General features: G+C 47.9%; 1 protein-coding gene across 2 annotated transcripts in view; it reads right to left on the minus strand.

Annotated features, from left to right (window-relative positions):
• MPZL1 (myelin protein zero like 1) overlaps positions 1-9,586 on the minus strand; it is a 33,144-nt gene extending 23,558 nt beyond the window's left edge. For both annotated transcript variants that reach the window (XM_019528678.1, XM_019528679.1), the window contains exons 1-2: positions 9,432-9,586; positions 5,842-6,055 (exon numbers count right to left, since the gene is read on the minus strand). In XM_019528678.1, the coding sequence (XP_019384223.1) occupies positions 5,842-6,055; positions 9,432-9,554 (337 nt within the window). In that variant the 5' untranslated portion in view covers positions 9,555-9,586. The remainder of the gene's footprint in view (positions 1-5,841; positions 6,056-9,431) is intronic.
• Between the last annotated feature and the right edge of the window lie 655 nt (positions 9,587-10,241).

Here is a 10,241-nt window from a genome sequence, read left to right on the forward strand (position 1 = left end):
GTATCTAGCTGGGGTAATGTAGGCCCAGCACTCTTTCCTGCTTATGCAGTGGGTCGGACTCGATGATCTATTGAGGTCCCTTCCGACCCTAGTATCTATGAATCTATAAGAAAGTCAAAATAATCAAGTTGTCACAGTAATAGTCTGCTATTTATCAGTTCCAACTGATTCAAAAGTACATTTTTTCCACTCAGTTTACCATTTGTGACAAAACAGCTTAAGATAGACACCCAACCACCCTATTGTTCTGTGACACCTGTATTCTAGTTCTCTTTCCAGATTTCATGGTTTGCCTAGAGTTAATGCGCCATGCATCTTCTAGAAGGTGGGGGGCAGAGTTTGTATATCAGGGGCCAGCTCTTGGTCTGTCTCCTGTGCAGATGATTCAGCCTTAAGGACTACAGTTGTCTTTTCTAGTTTCTGACAGGTAGTCAAATCTGTCCTGCAAGGCTCACATGAAGCATCCAGTGACTGTGTGGAAGCATAGGTCAAAGTTGTCATTTTAATTCAAAGGGAGTCGTCCTTCCAAAGGATGCTGTGGTTAAAACAGAATACAAATTGTGTTTTCAGTCAGCCTCTTGCCATCCACTGAGAAAAGCTCTCTCTCAAATTCTTGGGAGAGTTTACTTCTGCTTTGTCTCCAGAAAATATGAGCTCTTTGAAGGACCCAGTGATCTCTTCATCAGTTCATCCTAGATTAACCTTTGGTCAGCATCTTGCCCTTACATCTTACACCCAGGAGAGGACCCCGAGTATTCTCCCCAGCCTCAATTCCCACACTACTCTTTCTCTAGTTAGCCGCTGTGGGACTCTGCAATGTTCAGTATGAAGCTCACAGAGAACAATCAAGGAGCTCTGCATACATCAGGATTGTCCAACTGGCAGTTCGCAAGGGGTTCATGTGCAGCCCCTAGGTTCCTACCCAACTCCCACCCCACTACCACTTGAATTGCTGCTGCAGCCAGAGCCTTTCTGCTCCTCCTCCCTCCCTCAGCTTTTGCTTCCTGCTCCTGCCCCAGGGGACAGGGCAGCGCAGCCCACAACAAGGTGCAGCAAGGGAGTGGAGGCAGGACCACCCACGCAAGATGCAGTGGTAATGGGGAGAAGTCACCCACAGCACAATGCAGTGCGGGCCTGGGAGAGCCCCAAACAGTTGAGGACTCACTAGTGTGAACCATGGACCCCCAAGCTGAACAGCCATAGCATATCTAACTGGAAGTATTCACTACAGAGTGACACGAAGTTACTTAACTGTTCCAAGCTGCTGAATTAACATTAAATACTACTAAACTTCACATCTGTTTAAAGTTCCCAATTGTTTCTTATTTCAGTTGCACTGAGTATTAGCTAGACATACAACAGGGGCAGGCATTTATTTTGGCTGAAGGGCCGCTTAGTGAGTTTTGGGGACCTGTCGAGGGCCATATCCATCTCTCTCCTCTGTCTCCCCCTCTTCTGTCACTACCTCCCCTCCCACCTCTTCTCTTTCCCCCACTCACTCCTCTTCTCTCTCCTAGCCCTCTCCTCTTTCCTCTCCTTCTTCCTCTTGTCACTCCTCTTCTATCCTTCTCTCCCCCTCCTCCCTTTCTCCCCTCTTCTGTTTCCTCTATCTCACTCTTCTCTCTTCTCTTCCCTCTCTCCTCTGCCCTCCCTCACTCCCTTTCTTCTCTTCCCTCTCTCCTCCATCCCTCTGCATCTGGAGTCCTGAACCTACCAGCAGTCTTCCACAGCCTGCACACTGTAGTGGAAGCTCTGTCCAGTCCACAGCTGATACCACTGTATTATGGACTGATGCTACTGAGTGGAAGCAATCCCGCCTGCCCACCTGGCACCACACAGCAGTAGCTGCCAGCTGCCCACAAGCCAAATCCAATGAGTCAACAAGTTGGCAGTCATCCACCTGCAGGCCAGACTGAATCTGTTCGCAGTCCGGATCCAGCCCGTGGGCCATATTTTGCCACCCCAGCATACAACATGGTTCACCAGTGGATGACTACTCTAGTCACAAGCTTTAAACTTTTAGCAAATACTTTGACACAAGATCAAAATACATGTATTAGCAAGGAGAAAGAGCCAGACAAAAGTCACTTTTTTAATCAGTTGCGTTATCTCAGGTGACAACCACCTTTGTTTAGAAGTAAAAATTTAAAAGGTTTTTCAGCCTTTAAAGGGCCTTACAAACTAAGTCAGACACTTAAAGGCTGAAAGTGCTTCTTGTTACTTTAAAGTTTTATTAGGACAACTAGAGGTGTACTGATATATCTGTTGCATATAGGATCAGCACAGATAAAAGTGCTGATATATCTGTTGCATTATGGGCTTTCTTGGTCATTGTGGCCAATAATGCTTACCAATAATTATGCCTTCTGACCAGGGCTCTGGACACCTGGGTTCACTCTCCCCCACAGGACCAGGGCCACTGGAAGCTTAGATTTCATCAGGAAATGGTGGATTTCCCCTTGCAGGCGGACAGCATTCTAGCTTGCAAGGATCCGGCTTCGGGCTGCTGGGAACAGGACACAGGGGGCCCACGTGCATGGGCATGGCTACATGCATGCATGTGGCCAGGAATACAGCCAGGAAGTGTGGAAAGCATACTGGCTATATTCCTGGTAAGTCCTGCAGGTAAGTCTATGTAGGTGAAGGGGTGTGGGAGAGGGGAGGGGGGCAGCAAACTGAAGCCCCCACAGCGAGGGAGGGGGTGGGACAGGGGGCACTGCCTAGCCAGGGAAATGCACAGGATCCGGGGCTGGAGCAGAACAGAGCCATTGGTGGCTCGTCCAGGGGGCGCGGGGGCTCCCAGCTGCTGTGCGCACCCCCCCCGGGGAAGCATGGGGGGAAAAGGAGGATGTGCCCCACCATATTTGTGGATGGGGTGGATGCAGGCTGCTTGCTGTGGGCTCAGGGGTCTCTGCTCTGCTGCCTTTCCCTCGGAAGCCCTACGCTGGCAGTGCATCCCCCGCCTGCCTGCCTGGCAGCAGCATGGGCAGTGAGTTGTACCTCCCGCTGCTGGGCAGGCAGAGGATACACAGCCGGCATGGGGCTTCTGGGGAAAAGGCAGCAGAGCTGAGAGCCCCAAGCCCACATCTGCCCTTGCCCGGCTCAGTTCTGCTCCGGCCGTGGCACAGCAGGGGAGGGAAGGGAGTTGTAGAGCAGGGAGGGGAGGCAGGCATGTGTGTCACCCTACCCTCAACCCAGCCAGGTCCTGCCCTTCCTGGGCCCAGGTCCATTCAGTTTCCCCCATGGGGCATAGAGGCTTGCCCTGCCCCTGGCAGCAGCAGCACCAGGAGGGGAAAGGGCTCTTTCCCCTACTGGAATTTAGCTCCTAGGACATGGGCCCTGGCTGCAGGGGAGGAGTAGCCTAGTTTCCTGGGACCTGGAACAGTCCCGTGGCACTGCCCTGGGCAGAGGAAGAAGAGCAGGGAGCCTGGCCCAGAGGCCACCCTGGGCAGCCAGGAAGGCTCATACCATCCCACTGAGCCCTGCTGGGCAGGCTCAGACAGCTACCCCTTGGCACTTTTACATGTGCTCCGGGGGTGGGGGTGACAGTACTCCAATTAGAGTGGAGAGCCGCTCTAATTAAAGTGCCACAGGGTTTCATGCATCAGCATCCCTGCACTTAAATATGGCAGCACTTGAACTAAAGCTCATTTGACAAGCTTCAGTTCAAGAGCCCCTGCTGCCATTTTTAAGCACCAGGACACCGATACATATGATACAGGAGGCTGCTGGAGCATGCCCAAGCAAATAAGGTTTATCTATGTCAGTAGTTTAAAATACTTTGCATTATTATTAAATACCAGTTATCGGACTGGCATCAGCTGATATGATTGGTTAATAATCAGGTATCAGCCAATAAAATCTTTATCAGTGCACCCCTAAGGACATCATCAAATAATCTGATCCATTTCATATAGAGATTTCAAATTAGGGCCTTCCTGCCCCTAACAACTATGAATCTCTAATCTTTTATTTTCTTCACAGACAGTCTTAGCATGTTGTACACAAGTCACTGGTTTAAGGTGTTTTAAATGATTTAAACAAGTTAAAATGATACAATCCACTCAAGTCTATTTCAGTGCACACACAGGATACACTTGAGGCTTAGCTATATCTAAACACAGATCTATAATTAAAACAGATGAACTTGTGCACAGAATATCAATGGTTACAAACTCAGTCATTAGCACACTGATGTGAAGAAGTCTTTACTGATCTTCACATTTGCTACGCCTGCTAAATCTGGGAATCTGGATGTGTTGGCAAATGATGGTATGCAAATTGTGGGAAAGGAAAATCCTAGAATAAGCAGCAATGACTGCACCTTACACAGAACAGGGTCAGGGGCCAAGAACACAGAGGGAACAAAGAGCATGCAGTCAGCCTGATGTGAGACTGAAGATGTGCTCTGAAATGTAAAATCTATTACTGCAGGTTGGTTAGGGACTGCACTGGGAAAACCAAATAGATAAGTGGTACTCAAACTTCTGCCCCATGGGCCTGGCACCATGTTCCCCCATGCTGCGCAAGCTTGGGTTGCTCACCTTTGAAATACAGATGAATGCAGAAGCATAGCCAATTCTTCCCATCTACACTACCTCTATACCAGTGGTGGACACCCATTAGTCTTCCTGAGAGCAAAGAGAATCCTTAACAGTTATGAGAGTTACGTGAATACATTTATACTGGAGGTAGGAACACCTAGTACTGCTGAGCAATCTTACAAGTATGCTGCCAGGAGATTACAATGGTAAAGTTTTCTAGAGTATATAAAACATGAAGCACAACTCTCCTTACTCCCCAGCTCTCACCACTACTTCAAAAGATTCAGAAGAGTTCAGAGTGCAAAACACTGTCCAGACAGTAGAGAAACAAGCTCATGTACCTCCTTTCATTTTTTTCTCAGTTACCCCTACAACCAAGATCACATTTTTTCTTTCCCTTCAACATTACTGAACTGATTCCATGAAAATTAAATGTTTAAATGCCATGATTTAACCAGAACCAATTAAATCAAAACAGCTGAATAGTTGCCTCCTAGCTCAACTTTAGTTAAACAAACATTAAGTTTTGGTTTCATATACAAAGAGGAAGTAGCTTCTGCATACAGGACTTTTCTTAACAGGTCAGCAAAATACTGAAAGCACTATTACATCACTTCAATGTAACATCCAGCTAAAGACGTGTTGTTGTGCGACTGTGGAAATGTTTCACTGAACAAAGAAAAAAAAGAAAAGTTCAGGGTCAAAGACTGTTTAGTTTTTGATGCTTACATGGCAGAGATTTGTAAGCCTATTAAAAAAATGCTAGTGTGTCAAGAATTTAAGTACCTATTTGGAAACTGTAGTAGTTGGATGGAATTCCACCTTTCTGAGAATTCAGTGTAGTGATAACACTGCTAGTACATCTGCTAGTAATGTAAATAAATTTGACTCTTCCAACCTTGGCTTATTCTGTCTCCACTCTACTAGATGAAAGAATTCCATCATCTATTTAAGTAAAGGCATGGATCCGAGAAAGTTTTGCCAGGATGATGATACACGGAATGTTAGTTTCCCTTCAGGACATAAGCTTTCTACATACCAACCCACCCCTTTGCAGTTCTACAAGTCAGACAAGGTATTTGGAATTTATTTTCAGATTTTAAGACAGGCCAATGTAATTTGGCAGTTCTGTACAAGGGCAAAAGAAAGAATGGTGAGGATACTTTCAGTCACTTACGGTGGTTCTGACAGGCTCCACCTATGGTGATGCTTCGGGGAAGATAAGTAAAGCCAACAGTCAGTCCTAGGTTCAGAATGGCACAAGAAAGAAGAGATGGAACAGCTAGAAAGGGAGTACCTTTCTCCACAACTCTAAGTCGGATCTCTCCTGCTTTGACGACTATGTCAGGTGGGTTCTTGACGTCACAGAAGTAAGTGCCGTTGTCCAGGAACTGCATGTTTGCTATGCTGATAGAAGCATCTTTCTTGTTAAGATCTCCAGCCCAGCTGACTCTGTCCTTAAATGGGATGTTCTTTCCAGTGTAGGGCTTCCCAGAAGTATAATAAAAGAACTGTAATCACGGAAGAAAAAGTAAAAGGAACATACCATTAGAGGACGGAAATGTTAACAGTCCCTCCCTCAGTACTGTGGAATCACCAATTCTTCTGGACCCTTTCCAGCCTGCAAGGCAGGAGCAACCAATCCCCTAGAGCAAGGGTGGTCAACTGGAGGTATACGTTGAGCAAGGGTTTTCAACTGGGGGTGAGGGCAGCTGCGCCCCTCTACGAGCTGCGCAAGTGAGGCCCCGGTAGTCAGACATGGGGAGGGGAGTTTGTATGCAGTGGCGGCTGCCACCATCCACCACCCTGCACTGCTGTCATTCCGCATCTGGCCTTGCTCCCCATCTGGTCACCAGGGGTACACTTATTCCCCAACAATAACTACTTTTTCTAGCAGGCCACATTCTACAGTAGGTTGTCCCACTCATCTCCAAAACTAATTTCAACCTTCAAGTTCATCAACCTAAACCACCTGCAAATATTTTAAGTCAAAGGAGTCTCACGCTAGAGGTTGTGACCTGAGGATCATGGATTGGTATCATGGGTCAGGACCACTCTGCCCTTAATTAATTTTTAACTGGAAGAACAATTCCACACCCTACATGTATGGGACAAGATTCCCAGGGTTCTTGGCCTAACTACTCATTTGTTCAGCACTTACCAGACAGGGATACAGTTCCAACTAAATACGTATAATGTTCAAGTATGAGATGTAATCACAACCAGTGTGACAAGGGGAGGAGGAGAGGGAGGGAAATATAGAATATGAAGGAAGCCTCCTGAGAGCTTCCTTTTAAAGTTTATTTAAAAAGGCAGGTTTTGTTGAATCCAAGAATTTTAAGACACAAAATTCAAAGATGTTCAAAACAGCAACGTTTGAGAGGATCAACCCGGACAGCAAATGAAATGCAAAATTCCTCAGCAGCATATCACACCCTTCCAGAATGTGGGCTGTGGTTAAAACTTAACTTGAAAAGTAAGCAAGAATCAGAGTGGTGAATTAAATTACAAATCACCCCTGCAACAATCTTAGCTCTGCACCCAGCAGTAGCCACTGGGAAGAGTTTGGCAAGTGTAATGCTGCAACTTGCAGATCTGAAAGATTATAAAGTGCTATCTGTCCATGACATGTTCCAGAGTTGCACTGCAGCACTTTTCTGAATTCCAAGAAAATTTACTGTGGTCAGTGTAGCTAAGAGGCATGGAAGAATTAACTGAAGCAGGTTAGCAAATGTGTCACCAACAAGCAGAGAAACGCAGATGTATATCAATATACCAGATATACACAAGGTACAGAACTCATTACTGAGATTGGGCATGTCACAATTAGTAACCAAGACTATAGGCAGTCCTCAGACTTACAACACAATTGGTTCCTGAAAACCACATCTTAAGTCAAAATGTTGCAACTTGGAACTGATTTTCCCATAGGAAACAATGTTATAAATGGGGGATTGGTTCCTGAACCAAGGCCCGATACCCTATTTTCAAGAAAAATAACCCTGAATTTTTTACTCAATTATAGATGAGCAATATGCCTACATTAATGTAGGTATATTGTAAATAGCAATCATACTGATTTGGAAGGACTTCTTTGAGGAGACTTTGCTGGACATTTTGAAGGGCTTTTGGCTGGAGTCTTCTCAGGAGTCTTGGCTGCAGGTTTTTCTGGGGTCTTGTCTGCTTTTTTAAAGAAAGTGTCCAAAGAAGTTTGGACAGATGTTCTCCAGGGAGATGGGTGACACAGCGAACTTGTTCACTGACGTGGCTTGGCATCAGATAAAGTATTGTAAAGTCAAAACTGACGTCAGAAAATTGAAACAGGGTGTCAATTTAAAAGGGTTGTAAATGTGAAACACTGTCACTCAAAACATTGCCTGTATTTACCACTGGGATTTTTCAGCTGCCCTATGGGATACATAACTGTTTTAGTGAACTTCACAAGAGAAGTGCTGGCAATACCTGGAGGATTCCTTCTGGGACAGGAATGAATGGGAAGCTAATGTTTCGCAAGTGTGGTCATACATGCGGAGAGCAGGCTCTGTGCTCAAGTTTAGGTAGTGCCTGCCCATTATGCCAGTTTCAAAGCAGAATTAGTTTAAGCAAAGAGAGATGTCAAGCACCCTCTAACAAGGTCTGTGCTCTGCAGCATTTGGAGTACTACGGTGCTAGTCTGGGCATTACAAAAGGTAGAAGTCAAAGAGAAGAGAGTCATTGTTGCATTGCAGGGGTGACACAGCCCTTAATATTTCCTAGTTTCCCACCTGGCCCCACCCCCCTGCCTGAAGCCCCAGCCCAGGTTTTTGGCTGGGAACACGTGGTTGCCCCAGCAAGGGAAGCTCAGGTAAGTGGAGGCAGGGGGCACCCTGGGCAGGGAAGGAGCGCAGGGTGGGGGAAAGTGGCCCTTCCCTGCCCCACACCCGGTGCCCCGCACTGCAGCGTCTTGCAGCCTGCATGGGGCTGCCTGTGCCCACTCCGGACAGCCCCATGCGGGCTGCGAGCACCTGCAGCATGGGGCACTGGGCATGGGAGGGGCCGCTTCCCCCCCATACTCAGCTTTTCCCCGGGCTCTTTCCCTGCACAGAGAAAAGTGGCCCCTCATCCGCCCCGTGGCCAGTGACCCGTGCTGCAGCCTCCTGCAGCCCACACGAGGCTGCCTGTAAGCGCCAGCCATGGGGCGGGTGAGAGGCCGCTTTTCCCCATGCTCAGCACCATCTTCTTTCCTGCCAGCGAGGAGGCAGTCGGGGCTGCGTGCTACCCCCCACCTATACCACGGGGCTGGGGGCATTGGGTGTGAGCAGGCGGGGAGCCAGCGGGAGCACAGGGCCCACCACTGGTGTCCTGGGGCCAGTGCTGGTAGGGCCCAGAGCAGAGTAGCAGGAGTGCGGGGTCCCGGCCGGCACGGGCTCTATGGAGCCAGGCCAGTTCCCCCCTCTCCCTGCTGGTGCAGCTCAACCCAGCTCCACAGACCCCTGCCAGTCTGTGCCCCTCTCTGGGCCCCACCGGTGCTAGCCCTGGGGCACTGGTCCCAAGACACTGGGACATTGGTCCCAAGATGGTAACCAGGAGGCGAGGCATCTGTCAAGGGGTGGGGCATCTGTCAAGGGGTGGGGCTACCCATGCGGCCCTCGACAGCCTGCCAAAACTGGGTAAGCGGCTGTCTGCCCAAAATAGTTGCCCGCCCCTGTTCTAGACTGCTGACACAAGGGGAGAGTGGTAGAGTAGCTACATGACTTGGGATCAAGGCTACAATTATAACTGGGAAAGGAAACAACCCCACCCCCAGCGTATCACTGGAATTAACCACAGTAAAACACTCTTACTTAAGATTTTCCCTTTTTGTCCTTGCCCCAAATAACTGAACTACCCCAGGCAGAGAGCTCTTACTGAAATAGGAGTTGATGATCCCTCTGCTTGGAAGCTCCAGGAAACTGTAGCTGCACTGCTGATCACCTCTGGGGATGTGAACGTGCATGGAAGCCTTGCATCCGTTCCATTCTCCACAAACATCTCTTCGGGCGTTGTCACCTCCACTGCTGATACGCTAACTGCATGAACAGGTGAGGGTGTTAAGAAGCAGGGGAGGGAGGGAGGAAAAAAAAAAAAAAAGAGAAAGAGAGAAGTCAGAAGCAGTCTTTGAGGATAAAAACCACATGGAGGGGTGTGGCAAGATACTTAGGGCACCTGCCACTTTAAGGGGTCAGGCAGCCAGCAAAGCAGCTCGAATGTGGAAACAGGGCTAATTATGGAGCCACCTGACTAAGGAAGCCTGCAGAGAAATTATTAGGGGTGTGCAAAGCTTTGGTCACCGAATAGATTCAAAGAAGATTTGGCCAGGTTCAAAGGCCTAATTACCAAATCATGAGATTAAAAAAACACTCCGAATCGATTTGGAAAAGGGTTTGAAGATTCAGAGATTAGGAAGGCAGTCTTTCAGAGGAACAGAAACTGAGAAGAGATAGGGGAAGCAGGGGGGAAAGACTGACATCTCTAGCTGGCCAGTGACTGTGATTTTTCCCTGAGTCCCCTTCCAATCACAAGGCTCTGGGGGAAGGATGTAGAAACAGCTACCATCCCTGCAATTTTCATCCCACTGCGCCTTAACTCACACACAAAGTCATACATGTCAAAAGTTTTGCTTTGAACAGTTTGAGGTGCAGTTTCCCAGAAACCCCTGTACCTATATCTCCTTAAAAC

The sequence above is a fragment of the Crocodylus porosus genome, unplaced genomic scaffold (assembly GCF_001723895.1).
Source record: "Crocodylus porosus isolate Cpor-Errol unplaced genomic scaffold, CroPor_comp1, whole genome shotgun sequence".
NCBI classification, from domain to species: domain Eukaryota; kingdom Metazoa; phylum Chordata; order Crocodylia; family Crocodylidae; genus Crocodylus; species Crocodylus porosus.